The sequence below is a fragment of the Hibiscus syriacus genome, unplaced genomic scaffold (assembly GCF_006381635.1).
Source record: "Hibiscus syriacus cultivar Baekdansim isolate YM2019G1 unplaced genomic scaffold, ASM638163v2 tig00110788_pilon, whole genome shotgun sequence".
NCBI lineage: Eukaryota > Viridiplantae > Streptophyta > Magnoliopsida > Malvales > Malvaceae > Hibiscus > Hibiscus syriacus.
The window spans coordinates 236,931-260,148 of record NW_024062863.1 but is presented as its reverse complement, the minus strand read 5'-3'; the positions used below and the strand labels follow the sequence as shown (position 1 = coordinate 260,148).

Here is a 23,218-nt window from a genome sequence, read left to right as displayed (position 1 = left end):
GATAAACTCGCTCTGAGTTTGATGTAAGAACATAGTTCTTTTTCTCTCCTTTAAATCGAAAAAAATAAAATAGACAAAATGAAATTATAAGATGCAAAAGTATATATTAGACCAAATAAAATAATAAAATTGGATTAATTATGATGGATTGAATAATTGTATTAATAACGTTTTTATCCACAATAATATATATATTGATGTAAATAAATTTATTATTATTATTATTATATTGTACGAATCAAACGACATCGATAATAAATAAATTATTATTATTTCTTGAGGTCTAAAATTCGAATAACATGAATCTTAAATGATTTTTTTATTATTACATTAATAATTTGAACCAGTTTAATTCATAATAAAAATAAATTTTAGAATTGGGCCTAGGCCGAAGGATGCAGATGCTCAATGAAGGCCAGATGTATAGTGGCCGGCTCTTACACAATCAGGCTATTCCTTTATAAAAGGTTAGTATGGCCGCCACCCTCTTAGCTTTCTTCTCTTGTTACCGAAAACCCTAGCCAATCTCTGCGCAGCTCGCTAATGGGTAATCTCTCAAACTCAATTTTCTTATCAATCAATTTTCTTCTGCGTTCATTTGGTTTTTCGTAATGCAATTAAAATAATCTGGATCATTTCAGATTTTCATTTTTGCCTTGGTAAATGACCTTCGTTTAGCTCGTTTTAAGAGTTTGAGGGTTGTTTCCCCAGATTTGTGAACGAAGTATTCAGTTTTCTTTTTCTTTTTTATTTACCGTGTATTTTTGTTGATTACTATGGGGTTTATATGGATGTAGGGGCTTACAAGTACGTTTCGGAGCTATGGAGGAAGAAGCAGTCGGATGTAATGAGGTTCTTACAGAGGGTGAGGTGCTGGGAATACCGTCAACATCCAGCAATCGTTAGGGTCAACCACCCTACACGTCCTGACAAGGCCCGATGCTTGGGTTACAAGGCCAAGCAGGTGATTTTCCAATTCATTTTCACTCTAAACGACACAGCTTTAGAATTTGATTTGCTTAGGTTTGTTCTCCAGAACTTAATCAATGGATGCTCTTTCGATTTGATTTAAATCTAACAATTAATTGTTGGATGAAATACATCAGAAGTCACTGATGGTTTTGGTCACTAAACTTTCAAAATGTACGAAAATGTCATTAGATTTGTCAAAATTTTACAATTATAACAATTTGATAAATTTAAGTACCATTTTGTAACTTTTGAAATGTTAATGATCAAAATGATCATTTGAACAATATTGAGCGACCTTTGGTGTATTTTATCCTTATTGTTTGCAAGTACCATTTACCATTTCTGGGTGGGTTCGTATTCCTATGTTATTTGAACATAGTTGAGCGACCATTGGTGTATTTTATCCATGTACTCGTGTTATGTCAGACGAGTACTTCAAGCAAAATGAAGGTTGTAGTTTAGTATTCCGAAGCATATTCTATTCATGTATTTGGAAGGTCTTTGTAGTAACGAATCCGTTAACTTATGTTATTTCGGACTTGAGTACTTGAAGAAAAATGGAGATTTCCTGTGTTAATTCTGAAATGAAATGATATGAAGAATGTGGTTTGTTTTCAATTTTCAAAGGTTTGCATCTCACATGCTTGTGTGTACTTCTTTTAAAGGGCTATGTGGTTTATCGTGTTCGTGTTAGAAGGGGTGGTCGAAAGAGGCCTGTTCCAAAGGGTATTGTCTATGGTAAGCCCACAAATCAGGGTGTTACCCAATTGAAGTTCCAGCGCAGCAAGCGCTCTGTTGCAGAGGAGCGTGCTGGTCGAAAGTTGGGAGGTCTCAGAGTTGTAAACTCGTACTGGATCAATGAGGTTTGTAGGAGTTGCTAAATGTTCTGGTTTTGCCCTTTAAATATGCATTGGATGACTGTATTGTGCTCATTGGTTTGTGTATATTTGATTTTGCAGGATTCTACTTACAAGTACTTTGAGGTTATCCTGGTTGATGTTGCACACAATGCGATCCGCAATGACCCAAGGATTAACTGGATCTGCAACCCTGTTCATAAGCACAGGGAGCTTCGAGGACTCACATCTGCCGGAAAGAAAAACAGGGGTCTGCATGGAAAGGGTCACTTGCACCACAAGAATCGACCTTCTCGAAGGGCAACCTGGAAGAGAAACAACACCCTCTCCCTTCGCCGCTACCGCTGAGTTTGTCTGTTGCTTTTAGGCATATTAATTGCTTTATCTTGTTGGATTTTAGACTTCATCTTCTTGAGTTTGAAAGTTCTGCATGTTTATTTCCATTTGAGATAAATTTCATTTGGATGAAGCAATATCGTCTCGGAATCTTTATTATCTGTAGAAAAACTTGTTCAAGGGAAAGGAACTAAGAGGGCTTTTCAAGATTAATTGGTCGCATTTAACCTCAAGCTTTTAAAAATAGTTCAGCTGATGGTATTTAATAAAATATAGCTTAAATAATTAAACTTTTAATTGGTCAACATGACATCTTATATAATAATTTATGTATAATATCTTATGTGAAGAAATACATTATTATTATTTTATCAGAAAAATTATCAAACTATGAATACGATACACAAGTAATAAGGATAAGGCAACCTAATATAATAAGTACTAACATCAAGTCGAGATCCAATCAAAGCCAAAAAGAAAGAAGATAAAAGAAGTAAACTTTGATTTGAAAAAGAAGATAATATATTGATAAAATAAATTATTTGTTGACATGATATATAGAATAAAGATAATGTGATAAAATATATATTATCAAGCGAGTTGTTCCTTCATTTTCCATAAAAATCAACGTTTTATTTTTTTTATATTAATTATATAAAAAATTATAGTGAAAGTATTAATAGAAATTTGAAACTCTAATTTAAAATTTCATTAAATTTTAAAATATTAAAAAAATACCTAGATGGAGTTTTCTAAAATTAAAAAATTATATCTTTACTCAGAAAAATGCTATAAATGTGGGAAATCACTCTACTTTGAAAGGAGAGAAGAGTATAATTTTACAGATAACACACCGTCAATTTTCACCACATGCTGCAAATCGAACTCGTCTGTCGCGAAACAGAGTCACCGTCTTGTTAACATTAACTGTTGTTTTATAATTAGCCACGTGTCTTATATCAAAGCATTGAGGGCCATCCGATGATCGCCATTTTTAGAGGTTTACTTTTATTTTATTTTTGGTTCAAAATTAAGATTTACCATCCCTCGTTTTCATCATTTTCCTCACCCCTCCTTTCTCTAACTGACTTATTTTGTTTGCTTGTACTGGTTTGCCGGAACCCTAACTCGATCAGCCGGAGAATTCAACATTCTGGTGAGTCATTAATTCTTCAATTAATTATCTCCCCAGTCACCTTTGGTTTTATTCAAGCACATTTCCTTTTACTTTTATCTTCTATTTTTTGGTTTCCTCTTTGTTCATAGTTTGATTCCGTCTTGTTGTTTTATTCGTGGTTAAAGTGTTTTTTGTTATGAATTGGAGTTTTATGGTGCAGTAAATGACCGTAGGACTAGGGAGGAGTTGAGATCAAACAGCCTGGGTTTCATCACCGGATGGAGGGAGGTAGCGTCTTTAGACTTACTTGCTCTGGTAACTGTTCATTTTCCTACTTGGTAATTTATTAAACAAATTATGTTTTAGGTTTTTCATTTGCATGTTTAAATAGAACTTGAAAACATTTGTCTGTCCTTTTGAAGTCGAGAGTTCAGTGTTAAAGTTTAGATTGAGCCACTTCTTTTTCCTTTAAATAACTTTATAGTTAACGTATTCGAGTCAGTGGTTTTGTGCATGTTTACATGCAAATAAAATTTTGCGAACATTATCCTATTTTGAATTGACTTGCATCAAACTTCATAAATGTAGTTGTTTGAGTTTTCATGCTATATTGGGAAAGCAAAAAAAAAAAAATACTATCTACACTGTTAATTTTTACTAGTCATTTTCTTTTATGACATCGGGCTATTCAGTGTGAACATTTAGTATCTTTTTTAATGCTTCGCATTAATTAATCCATTTTGTTCTTTGAACTGTAATTTTGCATTCAACTCTATAGGAAGTAGTGAACTGGGTAGTGTGATTAGAGAAAGCTTCTTAACTTTACACCTTTCCTGCATCATTCACATTGTACAAGGATACTCTTAAAAGTCTGGAGTCTGATCCCTTTACCTATGTAATATTTGAACTGCATTCAACAACCCATTTTTCTTCTAAGTTTTTTCTGTTGTAGGGATACACTCATGGATTATAATGACAATAAGCTCCAAAGTCCGAATCTTCATTTAGCTGGCGAAGGGAACAGTAAATTTCCTCCTGTTTTACGCCCATATGGTCTCCCAAGATTTGATTTTGATGATAACCTTCATGGACATTTAAGATTTGATAGTCTGGCTGAAACTGAAGTTTTTCTTGGCATTGAAAGTTGTGAAGATAACCAGTGGATCGAAGATTTTTCACAGGGGAGTACTGAGATTGTATTTAGTTCGAGCGCAGCTGAACCTTGTTCAATTTCTAGACGAAACAATGTCTGGTCTGAGGCAGCCTCTTCTGAATCGGTTGAAATGCTATTAAAATCTGTAGGTCAGGACGATAGTATTCTTGGTCAAACCACTAGTAAGGATTCAGATGCCCATGATGAACTGGGCGGTGGCATAATAAAGCATATGGAGCCTAGTTTGAAACATGGAGATAGTGATCTTACTAAAGTAGGGAATGGCTTACAACCTGCTTCACAGACCGGTGAGATTCCAGGAAAATTTTCTGGGTTAAATGGTGATGTATTGGGAGATCTGTTGTTTGTTGACAGTGTTTCTCAAGCACATGAATTGAAAGCTCCAAAGATGAGAAGTACTGACTTATCTGTGAGAGATGAGTCTAAAGATGATGAACAAATTGTTGTTAGTGAAAATCAAGTGGAAGCATCAGTTGATCAATGCATGGATAACAGGGAACATGTAGATAACTTTGCTTCTGGGTCACAAATTGATATCATGGTTCCACCTGTGCAAAACTCCTGTGAAAGTAGTAAGGATTCAGATGCCTGTGATGAACTGGGTGGCATAATAAAGCAGATGGAGCCTAGTTTGACGAATGGAGGTAGTGGTCTTCCTGAAGTTGGGGATGGAATACAGCCTGTCTTACAGACAGATGAGATTCCTGGAAAATTTTCTGGGGTGAAAGTTGATGTATCAGGAGACAATCTGTTAGTTCAAGATGTTTCTCCTACACATGAATTTGACTCCTCTGTTGATGGGACATTGAAAGTTCCAAACACGGGAAACACTGACTTACCTAAGAGAGATGAGTCTAAAGATGAAAATCAAGTGGAAGCTTCGGTTGATCAATTTGTAGATAACAAGGAACAGGTAGATAATTTTGCTTCAGGGTCACAAGTTGATATTTTGATTTCCTCTGTGCAAAATGCCTGTGCAAATAGTGCTCTTTTAGAGAGGCAAGATACAACATATTTGAAAAATGTTACTGTTGATGAAAATGTGGTCAGTTTAGCAAGGGAAAGTGTTGCTTTGAGCCAAGAAATTCACATTGATGGTGAGAACTTGATTGGAAATGCAGTTGCAAGTGTTACCTCAGATGTGCATAAGCATTCAGTTTCAGACATGCAATCTGGGGAAGATGGACATGTTGGAAATATCATACCTACTGTGGGGGAGCCTTCTGATAGGATATTGAAAGAGAATTCTGACCTCCATATGGTGGAAGGGTGCAGTGAGGGCTTGGGTGTAGAAAGTACTCTGCAGACTGACATATCCAATGATAATGTCTTATCTGTAGGAACGTTACATGACATATCACCAATGCCCTTTGTTGGTGTTACTACCATTAAGGAGCAGGAAAGTGAAATCAGCAATATTGATACTCAAATTTCTGTGAGTCGAGAATCAAAGTTGGATAACTTGGATTCAATGGTGCAGATAACATCTAATGCCACAGAGAAGAAAGATTTGCCAGAAAGTGATTGCCACTCTGATCCAAAAATCTTGAGCAGCAAGTCTGAGAAATATTTCTTGTCTGAGGAAGATGGTAAAGGTTCTATGGGTGAAGGTGATGGTGCCCCCAATACTTTGGGAGCAGAACCGATGAGAGTAGATGAAGAATTTATAGTTACTGAACATACTGATGATTCAAAATTTGAGCAGAATGTTTCAGCTGCTGAAAAGCAGAACACCAAATCGACTTCTGATTGTAGTAAAACAGATTGCATGGAGGGTGGATCTCTGATTGTATTAAAGGGAGGTGACTCCTCTTCCTTCGGCACAGGTGACACAGGAAATGAATTAGCTTCAATTTTTCTATCTGATGTTGCCATTAGTGGCAAGTCAGGTAATATAGATTTTAAGCATTAATTTTTATAACTGAACTTTTTTTTCATTTGTTTTGCTTTCTTTTACCTCCGCATCATTTGCTAACTTGGTGTTATTGTGATACAGCAGATTGTATGCTTTTGCCTTCTGGTAAGAATCTTCCTGCTGCTGCTGTTTTGGATCCAAAGGAGGTTCAAAGCTCATCTCCAGAAGCAAGTTTCTCAATCATAAAGACTTCTGGAATCTCATCCGAAGGTGCATCTTGTGAGACTGGTGGACAGTCCTTTTGTAAGAAAGATGATCAGTCCTTGTCAATGGAGGACACCTCCAATGCTGTTGGCCAAAGTGGAGAACAGACACTTCACAGTGTCACTTTGGAGGCTGCAAAGGATATACATGCATCTTCTGTTATCTCTGATTCAACTGTAAAAGAGACTGATGATGATGAAGCTCAAGTTATTTCTAGGGGTTCTTCAGGACCTTCAGGTGACCTTTTATGTTTTGTAGGACTTCTGGTTTACCTAATAATCATCTCTAATAACCTTTGTTGGCAATTTCAAATGTATTAAACCAATAGGTTATGCAAATTCTATTGGTAGTATGCTACAGCTAGAGCAGTTCTAACTAATTGTGGTTTTACTGTTGTTCATACCTTGCCATGATGTTGCTGAATCCTAGTTCCCTTGCCATTATTTTGTTATGAGCCACTGTTTACACTTTACGAAGCACATATCCTTGCATTTTGTTGTTCGAACTTCACAAGGTAATGTCCACTACAATAAATTTCCCTCAGGTGTTGGATCCATTCCAGAGAAGAACAAGACATCAACAAATTCTGTCCCTTCAACTTCAAAGGAACTGTCCCATGCTGACCAAAATCATCCAGAAGATAGTGACCCCAAATTACATTCTCAAGAGTTTAGTGGTCATATTGATGTGCATCATGCTGATGGTGAGTTTCTTTATCATTTTTCCCTGAAGTAATTGTAATTAGATATTTTAAGCCTGTCATGGTGGAATCCTTCATTTATCATTCTTGTCCCATAGGTCGGTTATCTGTCATGTCGGTAAAAGTTGGTTTGTCTTCTGTTTTTGCCACCCTCTCCCACTTACCCCTAGGTTTTATTGGGATGTATCTCCTTTTGCTTGGAATTTCTTCCCGTGAAGTGATTTCCTGTTTAAGGGTAATTTATGAACTGTTGACTTGTTTCTAGGGATGCACAGTCCATAAATTAATTGCATGCTTAACCTCTTTCATGGCTTTATATTCTTGTGGGACTATTTCATCAGTGTTCCGTTTTCCCTATCACATTGATTCATGATATTCGTTGGTTTTCCTTTTCCCTCCTTCATTAATTCATGTTATTCTTTTGATGGATAAATTTGATTTTGCAGGTGATCATGCGAAGACATATGATAGTTCCTTTCCTTCTGCATCTTCATCTGAATCTCAAAGTAAAACTAACTTGAAGGAATGTGGTAGTAGTGCTGATCTTGACAATCCTTTCTGTGGATCTCCAATTCTAACTAGGACTTCCGAGCAGCCAGAAAGTAAAATTGGAATGAATACTGTGAAAGGATCCAAAGATCTGAAAACTTCTGTGTCTGGGATCATTAGTGAGGAAGCAAACAAAGAGCACTCTATTTCTCAGGATACTAAAGGAAATGATGCATCTTCGATGGACAGAAGTTTCACCTTTGAGGTTCCTCCAATGGAAAGTTTGTCGAAAACAGAAGTTGACAGGAATTGGCAACCTTTTGCTAGTGTTCAGCATGACAAAATATACTCGGTAAGTGCTGCTTTCTTGAAGTGGACCTTTTTTTGCTCTAATAGTTTCCTGATTTTTATTTTCTAGATGATTATTTTCAAGTATTTTGTGGTGCTATATTTTATCATTTTATCCTGGTCATGCTCTCTTGCACTTGTTCTCTCACTCTTGTGTTCATACATCAAGAAGGCTGGTGACAGAACTCCATCAACCTCTGGGTCAACCAAAGTGGGTCCCGAAACAGCTGAAGAGGTGAGTCGCTCAAATCTTCAGACATCCAAGAGGGAGAATGTGTGTGGTGGCTCCAAGGGGACTTCTGAGAGCAGAACAAGGCGAGCAGGAAGTAAGAGCACAGGAAAGGCAGCTGCTAAAAAGGGCATTGTTGGAAAAGATAAGACCCCTGCAAGACAATCAGAACGAAGTGATAAAACAGGTAATGCATCACTCAGTACAGCTGAAATTGGCCAGCTTGGGAAATCCAATGAGATGCAGCACTTTGAACACATGGAAGGTGGTAATATGAAACCATTTAGTGTTCTTTTTTTGTCTGTATCTAGTTTGCTGGACTAAAAAACCTCAGTTCTTCATCTGCAGTTTTTCACCAGCCTTTTACAGATTTGCAACAAGTTCAGTTGCGTGCGCAAATTTTTGTATATGGAGCTCTGATGTAAGTTGTGTAACTTTTCTTTTCATTTTGGTATATATTCGTACTGCATTGACATGTTTTGGCATTGTAATATCATTGTCAAATCTAGTTGTCTATGGCTTTTGCTTTTCTCCTTGGGACTTTTAATCATTTTAGCTCAGCTATCTAATATATTGTTGTTGCAGTCAATTAACAGTACCGGATGAGTCTTGTATGATATCAGCATTTGGGGGACCTGGTTCGGTTTTCTTATCCTTAGCTATTATGTTACCTTGGACTTTTTTAAAAATAAAAAATATATAATAACTATTTTGCATCTAATGCAGATGGAAGAACCATATGGGAGAAAGCCTGGCGAGCATGTATGGACAGGGCACATTGTCAAAAATCTCATCTTGAAAACCCTGAAACTCCGTTGCAGGCACATATAGGTATCTATCTTGACCTTAAATTGTTGAAATAATATATTCTGGTTCTGTTGCCTATTAACTGCATGCCTTGGTGAGATGCTCAGGTGCTAAAACTCCTGATCAATCAATCAAACAAAATGTACTGCAGACTAAGATTACATCCTCACCTGCTAGTCAGTCTAGCGGGAGGGGTACTCCAACAACAACTGAAAAGCCAATGATCCCCCTTTCCTCACCACTTTGGACTATTCCTACGCCTGCCGGTGATGCTGTTCAACCTAGTAGCTTTCCAAGAGGTGCAGTTGTGGATTATCGGCAATCACTTTCTCTTTTGCATACTTCACCTATAAGGAATTTTGTTGGACATAATGCTCCTTGGGTGTCCCAATACCCTTTTCGTGGCCCCTGGGTTCCACAGAGTTCCGCATCTGATAGCAGTGCTCATTTTCCTGTACTTCCCATCACAGAAGCAGTTAATTTAACACCAGAAAGAGAGACAACTGTGCCTAATTCTTCTGTCATTAGGCAGGTTTCCACAGTTCTTACAGTCCAGAGTGAGGGTCCTGCTAATGCCTTTGCAGGGACTCCCCTGCTTGATAACAAAAAAGTAACATCCAGATCTAGTCAGAATCCTGCTGATCCAAAGCCTAGAAAAAGGAAAAAGTCTGTTTCTGAGGACCCTGGGAAGATTATACTGCATTCTCAAGCAGAGTCTGTTTTGGCTACTGTTGTGAATAGTCATGCCTCTACACCTGCTGGTATTACAAGCCCTGCTACCATTATTTCAAAGTTGCCCACTAACAATTTTATTACATCTGTGGCTGCTGATCATATAAAAAATGGTGATCGAGATTCAGATCAGAAGGCTACTCTGTCTGAAGAGACCCTTGGTAAACTCAAGGAGGCACAGAAGCAGGCTGAGGCTGCTGCTGCCCTTGCTGCTGCTGCTGTTAGTCACACTCGGGAAATATGGAATCAGTTGGAGAAGCAGAAAAATTCTGAGTTGGTACCAGATGTTGAAACTAAGCTGACTTCCACAGCTGTCGCAATTGCAGCAGCTGCTTCTGTTGCAAAGGCTGCAGCTGCAGCTGCCAGTGTTGCCTCAAATGCTGCCATACAAGCAAAGCTGATGGCTGATGAAGCATCGGTCTCAAGTGGCTACAGAAATCCTCTTCCAACTACTAATGCAATCTCTTCTGGTAGTGTGAACCTTGACAAGGCAACTCCTGCATCTGACTTGAGGGGTGAAGATGCTGCTACTAGTTCAAATTTTGTTATTGTTGCTGCAAAGGAAGCTTCTACGAGTAGGGTAGAAGCTGCTTCAGCTGCGTCAAAGCAAGCCGAAAACATGGATGCTGTTGTTAAGGCTGCTGAGCTGGCAGCTGAAGCAGTATCACAGGCTGGGAAAATTGTTATGGGTGAGCCTTTCTCATTGACTAAATTGGTAGAAGCTGGTCCAGAGGCATACTGGAAAGTACCCCATGCACCTTCTGAGCCAGATGATGTTGTCAAAGAACATGTAAAGAAAGGTGGTAATGTGGAGGCTCCTGGTTCATTTTCCCGGCATCCACAAGAGGTTCCCATTGATAAGAGCGAGAAGCAGAGTAATAACCATGAAATGTCATCATTTCTTAGAGATATGGCCAGAGAGTCGATGCAGGATCATTCCAGGCTGACAGATGAGATTCTGGGTGCTGCTGCAACATTTGGAAATGATAAAATGGGACAAAAGGGCCTCAAAGCTTCAGATATTGCCAAAAGTACAGGAGTGCCCACTAATGCTGAACATGGGAAAGAAGAGGAAACTTTGAAAGATAACAATATGAGGGAAGGTTCCCATGTTGAGGTTTGTAGATTGTACTTGATATATAAGTTTAGGTTTTAATCTTTGGTAAATTATGTTTCACTGAGTTCTAACGATGCAGTTTTATTTCATGGAAATGTCCATATACCGTTGCATTTGAAATTTTTTGCATTTGTCTTAGTTACTTTAGGAAAGTGTTGCAGTTGAACGTGTTTTGTTGATCTTAGGTTCATTGTATGATCATTTACAATTTACCATTTCCTGATTTATAGGTATTGAGAGATGGAGGTTGCTCGAAAGTTGCATGGTTCCTAGCTGATATTCTGGATTTGAAAGATGGCAAAGCTTACGTTTGTTACAATGAACTTCGATCAGAGGGTGAGCTATAACACATAGCTTGCTTTGGTTGAATCAACTGAGTGATGATAATAAATAAAGATCATCTGTTAGACAATCCTTGTCCTTAATTTTTAATAAATCCCATGTTGATGTCTAGCCAATTTTTTTACTTTATTTTTGGGGAATAATGCATAAGATTGTTTCTTTTCTGAATCTGGACTTCTACTTGAATGATGTATGGGGAGATAAAATATACAATTAAATACACCAAAATGAGGATGCCTTACTTTTCTAATGTATTTGTCTACACGTCTAGTGTGTTGCAATGATTTCTTATGTGAAAATCATCTTCTTTGGAGATAACTGGAGGTTGTCTCATGCACATATAAATTAATGAGGTTGCTTTCTTAACAAACTTGTTTTGACTGATGGGTCTTACAGATGGTGATAGGCTAAAGGAATGGGTGGAGCTTGAAGGTGAAGGGGATAGAACACCCAGGATACGCACTGCTCGTCCTATTACAGTCATGCCATTTGAAAGAACGAGGAAGAGGCGCAGGGGTGCCATGGAGGACTATAATTGGTCCGTTGGAGATAGTGTTGATGCATGGATGCAAGATAGGTATGCATGCATTGTTTTCTATATATTCTTGTAGTGCATCGGATCGGAAAAGGAATGTTACTATTGAAGATAATTTGGGCATTAAAAAATCAATATGAATTATGAGTATGTAGTGAAAGGATAATTTGTAATGATTTGCTAGCCAAACTAGCTACATGAGTGTTTGTCTTATTTCCCTTGAACATATACTACAAAATGAATCCATTATTTCTTATGCATACTCAAAACATAATATACTAGTAATATTGTTACTTTGGATACTGTTAGATTTACCGTGTTGAAATATTTGACTTTCAGCTGGTGGGAGGGAGTTGTCAAAGAGCAGAGCAAGAAAGATGAAACATCGTATACTGTCCATTTTCCCGGTATTTGTGACGTTAATAATCTTGTTTGTTATCTTCTCTGAATTAATGTCTATGCAGCCTTTGCTTTGAGAATTATAAAGGTTTTATTTGTTATTTTTACTGCAGCTCAAGGAGAAACATCTGTTGTTAAAGCATGGCTTCTACGTCCTTCTCTGGTGTGGAAGAATCGTAACTGGGTTGAATGGTCCAGTTCCAGGGATAATGATGGCTCTTCCCGTGAGGTGATACATTGACTTATATTTCTGGCAGACGTTTCTCTGAAAATACTTTAATGGCTTGTTTGGACTAAGTAGTTGATCTGGTTTTCAGGGTGATACCCCACTGGAAAAGCGACCAAGGATTGGAAGTCCCGTGGCAGATTCCAAAGACGAAAGAACAAAAAGTTTTGACAATGAGGAATCTAAGAAACCTGATGACAAGAGATTGCTGGATTTACCTGTGGGTGAAAAAATATTTAATATTGGTAAATGCACTAGGGATGAGAGTATGCTTGGTTCACAAAGAATGAAACGTTCGGGTTTGAAAAAGGAAGGTTCAAGGGTTATTTTTGGTGTTCCTAAGCCAGGAAAGAAGAGAAAGTTTATGGAAGTAAGCAAACATTATGTTGCAGATCAGACCAGTAGAACTCATGAAACAAGTGATTCTGCTAAATTTACAAAAAAATCAATGCCTCGGGGACCTGAGCCTGGTAGAACAAAAAGTAAAATTGAACCAAAGGAAAAACGAATGGTTGTATCCAAGCCTAAGGTTCTAAAGTCTGGAAAAACACCCAGTGTTTCTAGTAGAACTGTTCCTCAGAAGGACAGCTTATCAAGCAATGTGGGTTCCAAACCTGATGATGCTGAGAATATATCAGGAGAGCATAACACTGAGTTCAGATCGTTTCCAAGTTCAGATGGAGCAGCAGAGTGCCGGGTATTATTTTCTTCTATGGCTGCCTCATCAGATGTAATCCTCGAGAAAGCTTCCATCTCAAATGCTAAATCTGAACGCATTAGTAAAGGGAAACTTGCACCGGGTTCTGGGAAGTCGGCTAGAGTTGAGGAGGAAACTAAAACCGTCTCTGAAGCTGTTGAACCTCGTAGATCTAATCGGAAGATTCAGCCGACATCAAGAGTAAGTAAACAGATGTATTCCTTTGCTCTTTGTCTTTGTGTGGCTTACCGATCTTGTTTGTCGTCCGCAGCTCTTGGAAGGACTGCAAAGCTCATTGCTCGTCTCGAAAGTTCCGGTTTTGCACGACAAAGGTCAAAGCAGGAGTACTAGAGGTGAAGTTTAAATCTCTCATCACTTGGTATTCTTCAAGCAATGTAATGTTTACCATTCCTTTTCGTATTGCTTGTCGTCGAATGTGCACCGACCATGCGTGTAATGTAATCAGTCCGGTCTATATAACAGGAAATAACCAAGGTTGAGAGGAAGGCAGCTGTTTTGCGACATGGGAATCCAGTCTTTTGAGAAATTGGATGAGCAGGCAAACATTAAATAGTGTAATTTATGACACGGCAGATAGAGCTAGGAACCAGAATTGCTTCTTTGGATTTGAGATGTAGCAGTAGATTTTATAATATTTATTTTTCAATTGATTTTTAGTTTTGTTTATAGTTATAATATGAGTTCTCATTGGCCCATGGCTTTCTACGTTCCGTAATATGCACGACATGCAGTATTATAAGTACGGGGATGGGGTGGGTCGTTTTGGCTGTTACCGTCCCGACTCCTACCTGAAAATTAAAGGTTTCCACCAGCTCTTATCTCGAATTTTGGTGTAAAAACCCGTCTTGACCCAACTCGTCCGATTACATTTAACAAGATAAATACGACGTAAGAGTTTTATAATAACCATCTTTGAATATGTATAGAGATTATAATAATTATTATTTTGAATCAAGTTAGGTTAGAAATTTTTTATTTTAAATGATATCACAAAAACTATTCCGATATATTCTGAATTAGAATATTTTAAAATATCAATTTTATAGAATTGGATTCAGTCAAAGGCCATGAATTTTGAAATTTTCGGATTCTTTATAGATATTTTTATTGATCCAAAAGGGAGAAATTAAGCTGCTAAATGGAGATTCCAATAGGGAAAACAAAAGGAAGTATGTATTTTGCATAGAATATAGTCAGTATGTATTTGAGAAGATGTATTTTATTTTACGGTCAAGGTTTTAGAACACAAAGCAAAGCAACGTGCATATGTTTATTTCGTTTTTGTTCTGCATTCTTCCAGACTGTCCGTAAGGTAAAACATTAACGGCGAGGAAATTAAAAAGGTGATTTTCTCCAGTCGATGAGAACTCGTTTATACAGTTCCGTGGTGAGCTGGTGACTTGCATATCACGAGTTCATAATGATTTGGTAATTTGGATTTGAGTCAACTCGATTTTATTTATATTTAACTTCAAGAATTCAATAAATTAAAATTACGAAGTTTCAAAAAAAAATTAAAAGAAAAGTTGTTAGTGTTATATTTAATGGATTGTCCATGTTAACGATTGATGTTTAACGATTTGTATCAATACTAATTATATTCTTTCTTTCTTTTTTTAATTAATATGAGGTAAGTATAAGGTAATATCTATTCAAAGATATTTCTTAATCATTTGATATTGAACGTTTACACTCTGACATTCATGCTCAAACCTGAACCTCAAAGAACATTAATAATTTTTTTACCACCGATGTCATTTAGTTCGTTAACGTTTCTTTAAATCAATTTTTGTAAATAACTCAACTTTTTAGTCAAGCATTTATATCCATATTTTTTATATCTATTTATTTAGATTTTAATGTCAATGAACTAAGTCTTTACACTCATGTCCTTTTAAAAATCTACACGTCAATAGAATTCTCTATTTAACAAAGAAAAATCAAAATCATGTATCATTGTAGAGTATTTTTAATAAATTAATGATTTAATAACATCAATATAGTTCATCTAGCAAACCAAGCCTTCAATAAAAACTTGCTGAACTCTCCTCTCCACTTAGTCAGGAAATACTTCTTCATGTTCATCCTCCTTGGTTCCTACAACTGCCTCTTCTTCTTCTTCATTGCTTCTCTTCCTCGATCCTTGATTTTCTATAAACTGTTGTAACCGATGATCTCCGCTCTTGTTGCCGTCGGTATCACTTGCCGGCTTCTCGCATATACAAGAATACGGATACTCATGGAATTCACCACGTCCGGCTCTCATCTCATCCGGTTCTCCCATGAATCCTCTTTGAACCGCCCTCACCTTTTCGGCAAAGGTATCCCAATCCATTTGATCCCTTTCCATCAACAATGGACTCAGCCTCTTGGCATTTGGTCTTATGGTCCTCTTGTGCCCCATGTACCTCCTTCCATTCCAAAACAACGAAGCATTACACAAAGAAATAATCAGGCTGAAGATGTACCCGAAACAACTAGATTTCTCACCTTCGACCAGCGAGGATCTTGGCCATGTTTCCGTTATTATTGGTGACGAATACGTTGCTTTCGTCGCAAACAACGTAGTCGATGGCAGCAAGGGAAGAAGAGTGGGGAAGAAAAGGTTTCAGCTCTTCATTTGCAAACATCTCTTTTGTATAGAAGTTTGGGAAGAGATCTTTTAGTGGTGCCAGAGTCTCTTCTCCACCATATATTTCTCCAGATGCAACGTAGATATATGTGTCGTTTTGGAAGCCAAGTGCCCTTAACATCAAGCCTACTTCATGGGGAGTAAGCGGACATTTACCTCGCCTCCTCTCTGCAACGGCATCAATGTCCTGCACGAATACAAGGATAAGTGCAGTTTAAGTGAATGCAGGCAATGCTTATAAATGGTTCCAAAATCATAAAAGTCGGTATCTCACAGGCAATGTTTCCCATCGTTTTCTTATCTCTCCAAGCTTGTATCTCTCTTTGTCCCCTCCTCCAAAGTAACAACCAGAAAACGCTAGCATATCAGGTTCGAGTCTGTAATTGAAAATATTAGAGTCAGATAAGGAAAAAAGGTCTCTGCAGAGTTTAAAATCATGTTTAAGAATGTTTCTCTATGCATGCTTATGAACCAATGTTCTATTATTGAGTACACCAATAATAGTCCTAGAATTTGGACCAAACCTCAAATGGACTGCAATAAAACGTGTAGTCTTCTCACGCATTTTCATGACAAGTTTTTGTCCAAGTTCTTGGATAGGTTTTGTAAACCTTAAAGCATGAAAATTAGCCCGGCAACGCAACTTTTGAAAGTCTTCGTCGATGTTGTTGGCCAGTCTGTAATCAAACTTTGTCAGTTGCAGGACCTACAAAATTTCCTGTGTTAAATGCTGCACTCCAACATGAAAATCATAATATCCTAGAAAATGTATATAATAAGAATGACATTCTACTAACATGGTGCCTGGAAGTTGATCCAACTCTCTTCTAAGCTATTAATCAGACAACCGAGGGAATGAACAAGAAACTGAGCCGAATTGTGGAAATTATTCCTTATAATCAATCTAAACTAGCATTAGTTATCTGCAAGTGGTCTTACATGTCTTCTTTTAAGTATTGGTAGAACTTGGTCTAGATAATATTCTGGAGGTGATTTCCTTGGGACACGCATCGTGTATGGAGGCTTTTCCATCGATCGCATGAATTTATCAGGAACTCTTTTGACAATAGTAACATCTTTTGCTAGGTAAGAAATGAACCAGTCGACATCAAAAATATTGACAAAGTCACTGCATGTTAGTAAAAACAAATACTTAACAAGGCAAAAGAGGAATAGGGCCATAATCAATTTAGCAGAACTAATAAGTTGATTCAACTCACCTATCATCCTTCCAATAGGAATGGTGATCCAACTCGGGTACAACTAAGGTTGCATTAAGAATCCGTGCAACAACTACGGCATCTGATATCTGTGTACCAGAAACAAATTATTACTTCTAAAGAAATAGCACACAGAGACTCGGTGTGACTACCAGATGCGTAAATGCATGCAACGTGAATCTTCGGAAGATCATATTCTCATATTCATATCTAAATATAAGTCCGATACGGGTGTCAAGTACAAATAATTTAAGAAAATGAAGATTAATGCAGCTGGAGGAAATAATTCAATACGACGCCTAACTGAAGAGGCACATTGAAATTTATTCGAATTAACTGAGGCAGAGCTTATTGGTTCAATATACATAATGCAGTGACAGTACTCTGTAGACACTCACAGATGAGTTACGTTTGTCATTGATGCAAGTTCAAGATCTTCCGATAGGATATTTACCCAAAAAATAAATCACAATGCATTAGTAATTCCACTTACTCCTGTTCTTTGTTGATTCAGTCCTCCACTTGCAGCAATAAGCAGATAACCATTTGATTCTTGCTCACTAATAGCATCTAGATATCAAATTATCAATGTAAACGAAGAATCAGTGAACTCAAGACTGGATTGATGAAACTTAAAAAAGAAAACAGTGCCAAGTGATTTCTTTACAAGTGAAAACAGATGATTCATGGCATCATGTAACTAAAAAGCATCAGAAATTGCTAAGAATGAGCTAATTTCATCTGATTCTAGTCCTGGAAGAAATCACCTATAATTTAGTTTTAAGCTTCAAAGTTGAACACCAATATTATCAGCTGACAAATGGTAAACAGAGGCAAATTGCACTAAGAAATAGCTAAACATCATTGTAACCGATTAACTTTCTGATGTATCAAAGACATCCATTTCAAAATTATCAATTAGTAATCAATAAGAGTACCATAGATTTGCATTTGCAAGCTATGTTACTCGCACTTGGCTATATTCGTTTTTTCTTTTTTACAGATTTTCAAGATTTCTCTGTAGTCGAACATGAATACTTCAACAAAAACGAAAAGTCGGAGCAGAATAGTTTGCAAGTCTAGACACCAAAAAGAGATCACATAGCTAAAATAATAACATAAAGAACATTTGCTATCCCCACTGCTCAGAAATCAGAAACAAACAGTTTACTGATTGTCATCAAAAGAACCTAAAGTGGCTGCTATCATCTAAAATCATTAACTTAAAAGAGATGCAGAGAATTTGAAACTAACATGAACACAAAAGCAACAATTTTCATTTTGTACCTGTAAACGCTCTGTTATGAATTAATACTGAGAAACAAGCGGTGAATTACAGAAAAATACTACAAATCCTGTTGGAATTGAATCCAATCAAGTAAAGAATATCAAATACTCCACAAATGAACCAAATGCATTTAACATGAATAAATACAACGTACCAGGAAATTTAGCGCTACTTTCGCTACATCCATAGAAGTATTTTGCATATTCAGATTTCCATATATAAATCGGTCCTTTATTGCTTTCATCCTACAGCATTTGCATCAAAATTTTAAAGAAAAATTGTTAAAACACAAGCAAATTTAAGAACATTAAACACACAAAATGAACTTTTTCTTTCATTTTACCAAATGGAAGAGACTTTGTCTCACAAGTCGCTGGGAGTACCGCTCGAGCTCAGACGCCATATGGCCAGTGAGGAGCGAAATCATGCCCAAGCAAAAGAGCATCAAGCCACAGATGACCGACGTTGAAATCGGCTTCCTCTGCGATCGCGGCCTGTTAAACACATTCTTGTTGCTTACGACGCTGCCGTTTTGATGGTGAAACAGCGCCATCTTAGCCGTACCACGCCTTAGATACGCCCATCACGGACTCAACGAAACCGTCTCCGCCATTACTTTCACCATTTTAATCACACGAAAACGCCACGTCCGTCTCCCGCTCTTCCCAACGACTACGACCATCAATGAGTAAACAATTACGGTTCTTTTTTTTTACCTGCGATCGATACTCTCAAAGCTTGTTTGAAATGCTGAAGGTTTCTGATTTTGTTTATAGATACATCGAGATTTGAAACTAAAACACACAAAAAAATTGAAAATTAGAGATTAGATGGAGAGCGAGAGATGCATGGGATTCCGCCAGTTTAAGGGGGAGTTGATGAACGAAGAAGAAAAACGGTTTTTTAACATATGCCACAATTATGAGCTAAAGTTTGGTTAAGGTCAGGGTCAACTTAGTAATAACATTAAAAACTAATATATCATACATTATGTTAAAATGATTTTTTAATCATTAAAATTTTAATTATTATAAAATATTATGAGAATTTTTAAATAATTATAAAATTATCATTAAATTTATTAAATTATTATAAAACAGTCATTAGATTTTTTGAAATATTATAAAATGATTATTAAATTTATCAAAATTTATTACTATCTACAGGGATGAAGCTATGTATAGTGTTGGGGCTACTGTCCCTAACCTTTTATTATTAAAATATATATAAGGATAAATACCTATTTAGACCTTTAAATTATTTTGATTTTGTCTCTTTCATTTTCTATTGTTAGTTATACCTTGTTCCCTTGAATAAAAATTCTGGCTTCGGCCTTGACTATCTACTGTATTTTACCCTAAAAACTAATTTCAATTTGATGCATAATGTATTTATATTAAATGTATTAAATTTTAAGTTCGTGTGTATTTACTGCATGAAAGATTAATTTAACACGTTAAAAAATAGAAAATATCATTAAAATGTAAGATTTTTATTTTGAAAACGTTAAATTCAAAATTACATATGCAATATATGTACATGTGTTTATAATTTAACCTACGTATTTTAAACATGCTCCACTTCAAATCTGAATTGACATTTACCATCCAAGTTGATGACTAGACTAGCAAAAGAACATGTTTCAAAAGATTGAGGATTTAATTATAATGTTTTGAAGTTTAGGAATTAATTTAGAATCATGATTATAATTTGTGTACACTTGATTCAATTAGCCTATTTCTTTATACTTGACAATTATAAACCAGCCAAGCGTTTTGAATCTAAAATTCCATATGGGTTGTGACTAAAATGAGCAGCCCTCGTCTCTAAGGAATTCATTGAATGTGCGTATAGATTGGTGAGTAATTTATTTTTCTCAAAGGTAAGAAATTCCCTAGTCTCTTTCCTCGTTGAAGACTTCGAATTTTTGTAAGGGAATGCTCTACTCTGTCAAGCCCATGAATTATAACTCAATTTTCAGCTCAAACTGGCTAACCCAAATGTAACCCTCCAGACCCGGTCTGTAAGTTAGACCCAAGCTTAAATGATCAAATATTTCATTCAGAGTTTTTTTTCTCTTAAAACATCTTATAATACATTAGATATAATATGGAACAAAATATTGATAATACATATATATCCAAAACGATAACAAATACATGTCATCAAACATAACCGAAAAACATATAGAGATATTCGTTCGTACAAAATAAGTAGTAGATCTCTCCTGATGCCAAATCTGCTAGCTTACGGTATATTGTTATCTAAAAGAGGGGAAAACTACAGAATGAGCTAAAAAGCTCAGTGTGTTCCATACAGTGTATATAAAAACATACAGATAAAAATATTTCAGTAAAGTCGGTTTATGCAATCATGTCGTTAAAAAAATATGAACACTACCCCCAGCCCATCACATCAGAATGTGTAGGTTCCCCAGAACCATACATCCAGCCCACACATCAAATAAGGCCCTGAGCACAAAGCCGAGGAACCTGCGGATATACTTCCTTCAACAATACCCCCAATGATTGTTCATGAATGTATTTGAATGAAAACAATGATTAATTCTTTAAAACATAAAAATGTTCATGCTTAAAAATCATATACAGAAATACGGAAATTAGAAGACAAATCAGTAGTATACAGAATTTCAGACATCAAACAATCAATATTCAAAACGTCGGTATAAAATACCGTAACCAGAAATCATATCAGAAATACGCGGTAAATCAAATATTAGATACATAATATTCAGATATATATTTTAAAACAAAAATAATTAACACTGTTGGGAAACACACCTGTAACAGTCTGAGAAATCAAATAGGGAAGTTTATTGTTGGGTTTGTCGATCAGGCTCTGCTGCAACGCTAGATTCTACGAATTGGAAAAATCCATATTGGAATCATAATATAAATAATCTAAATATTATTTAAATAATATACGGAAACCTACGAGTAATTCTCGTAGTACGCAGTTCAGGCTGATCTAACGAACGGACAACACCGAACCTAATTGATCCTTGCTTAGATGAAACACGAGTACCTTCATAAAATATTTTATTGAATCAATTCCTTAACCAAAACTCAAATAAATAATCAAAATATTAAAATATTAAGCCTTTTGGGTTTACAAGCTCGATTTGGGAATTTCGGGTCAGAATTTGACAAAACGGATTTTGGAATCAGATTCAGGACGTCGAAAAACATAAAGTCTGACCTCCCGAAATTCTGAATTATTGGTCAAAATCAAAGTCAACGGGTTTGACTGACGATTTGGAGACTTTCGGGTTTGAATTTTGTGAAACGGACCCCCAAAAACAGATTCAAGACGTCGAAAAATGTCAGGATATGTATTCTCAGAAAAGATTAACGGCTGTTTAATATCTGGTCAAAGCCGGTCAAAGTTATAGTCAAAAGTGGTCAACCATTTTACGAAATTATTATTTATTTATTTATTTACAAAATTATGAAAATAGCACCATTTTAAAATTAATTACTAATACAACACCATTTTCAAAATATTTATTAAAATGTCATTTTTCAAAAATTACGAAAATAGCATTTTTTTTAAAAACAATTTACAAAAATAGCACCCTTTTTCGAATTAATTCCCAATATGTCACCAGTTTCAAAATAATTACTAAAATGTCACCCGATTAACGGGTCGAGTCGGATCAACGGGTCGAGTCGGGTTGTAACCGGTCAAACCGGTTAAAAATTGGTCAAACCGATCATTTTGACATTTCTCAAGAGCTGTGGCGGCGTGTGGGGGCACGTGGGACGTCTTACGGCAGCGTAAAATTCACGGAAAAATTTTTAAAAATTATTTTGAGCGATTTCGAGATACTTATAAAGCTCGGTTCAAATTTTTGAACGGCGGAGAGCTCGATTTCATCAAATCAGAAACTTTGACCGCTACACCACCACATGCGCCGCTGCCGCCGGAGAAAAGGAGGATACCGGTGGACTCGGAACGACACAAGGAACACGATGGTGTAGGAGGTGTCGTAAACGAAGCAACGATCGGCGATGAATTTAAGATTTCCTCGGCGATGGAACTAAAAAAACGTCGAGACTTTGACTTGAATTTCACGACGTTTGGCAGCGTTTCACTTCAATTAATTTAAGGGATTTGTTCCTCGCTCGATGATGAACACAGTGGTGTTTTCAAATCAACGATCAGAGGTCGGACGGCGTCGGGATCGTGGTTGGAAGATGGGCGTTGGGAAGAGAATTTTGGGAATGGTTTTCTGTTTTTGAAACAGAAAACCACGTATATAACATGGTTTTCAGACACTTCCTGGGTAAATTCGAGGTTTGGTCCCTAAATTTTATTTAACTCTAAAATAAGCTACAAGTTTTAAAATCTTTTAATTTAGTCCCCAAAATTTATCAATTTTCACAATTAAAAACTCAAATTTCAATTAAATATTATTTTCAAATTTCCGGGTTGTTACAATTCTCCCCCTATACAAGAAATTTCGTCCTCGAAATTTACCTTATGAAAATAGATGCGGAAATTGAACCTCCATTGACTCCAATGTTTCCCAAGTAGCTTTTGAGGGGCTACGATTACTCCACTGAACTTTGACCATTGGAATACGCCTATTCCGAAGAACTCGCTCATCCCTCTCTAAAACCTGAACATGCTCCTCCTCATATGTCATATCAGGTCTCAGCTCTACCTCATCAACTTGAATGATGTGATCTGGATCTGGACGATATCGCCTCAACATAGACACATGAAAAACATCATGAATACGACTGAGCTGGGGAGGCAACTCGAGCTGATAAGCAACAGGTCCAACTTTCTTCAAAATACGATACGGCCCAATAAATCACGGACTCAGTTTACCCTT

General features: G+C 36.6%; 3 protein-coding genes across 12 annotated transcripts; 2 read left to right on the top strand and 1 right to left on the bottom strand.

Annotated features, from left to right (window-relative positions):
• Window positions 1–478: 478 nt before the first annotated feature.
• On the top strand, window positions 479–2,298 carry LOC120140846 (60S ribosomal protein L15-1-like). 2 transcript variants are annotated; one of them, XM_039155843.1, is made up of 4 exons: window positions 479–547; window positions 798–964; window positions 1,638–1,835; window positions 1,932–2,298. In XM_039155843.1, the coding sequence occupies exons 1-4, from the start codon at window positions 544–546 to the stop codon at window positions 2,175–2,177; spliced, it is 615 nt and encodes a 204-aa protein (XP_039011774.1). In that variant the 5' UTR covers window positions 479–543; the 3' UTR covers window positions 2,178–2,298. The 2 variants fall into 2 exon arrangements, with proteins under 2 accessions (XP_039011774.1, XP_039011773.1); XM_039155842.1 differs by lacking the exon at window positions 479–547 and having other exon boundaries at window positions 788–964.
• Window positions 2,299–3,199: 901 nt separating this feature from the next.
• LOC120140845 lies at window positions 3,200–13,909 on the top strand. Of its 9 annotated transcripts, XM_039155839.1 has the most exons (19): window positions 3,200–3,321; window positions 3,503–3,597; window positions 4,235–6,345; window positions 6,453–6,812; window positions 7,120–7,278; window positions 7,722–7,865; window positions 7,923–8,116; window positions 8,282–8,606; window positions 8,690–8,762; window positions 8,927–8,979; window positions 9,068–9,172; window positions 9,256–10,997; window positions 11,228–11,333; window positions 11,736–11,916; window positions 12,214–12,281; window positions 12,387–12,502; window positions 12,591–13,397; window positions 13,468–13,549; window positions 13,680–13,909. In XM_039155839.1, the coding sequence occupies exons 3-19, from the start codon at window positions 4,245–4,247 to the stop codon at window positions 13,694–13,696; spliced, it is 6,633 nt and encodes a 2,210-aa protein (XP_039011770.1). In that variant the 5' UTR covers window positions 3,200–3,321; window positions 3,503–3,597; window positions 4,235–4,244; the 3' UTR covers window positions 13,697–13,909. The 9 variants fall into 9 exon arrangements, with proteins under 9 accessions (XP_039011770.1, XP_039011765.1, XP_039011772.1 ...); XM_039155834.1 differs by having other exon boundaries at window positions 3,503–3,570; window positions 7,722–8,116; XM_039155841.1 differs by having other exon boundaries at window positions 4,235–6,282; window positions 6,456–6,812; window positions 7,722–8,116.
• A 1,358-nt stretch (window positions 13,910–15,267) lies between these two features.
• Window positions 15,268–19,046, bottom strand: LOC120140734 (O-fucosyltransferase 29-like). The gene is made up of 9 exons (XM_039155716.1): window positions 18,701–19,046; window positions 18,512–18,602; window positions 17,563–17,639; window positions 17,070–17,158; window positions 16,789–16,978; window positions 16,374–16,555; window positions 16,124–16,226; window positions 15,708–16,036; window positions 15,268–15,628 (listed from the first exon to the last, which is right to left on the bottom strand). The coding sequence occupies exons 1-9, from the start codon at window positions 18,908–18,910 to the stop codon at window positions 15,274–15,276; spliced, it is 1,626 nt and encodes a 541-aa protein (XP_039011647.1). The 5' UTR covers window positions 18,911–19,046; the 3' UTR covers window positions 15,268–15,273.
• Between the last annotated feature and the right edge of the window lie 4,172 nt (window positions 19,047–23,218).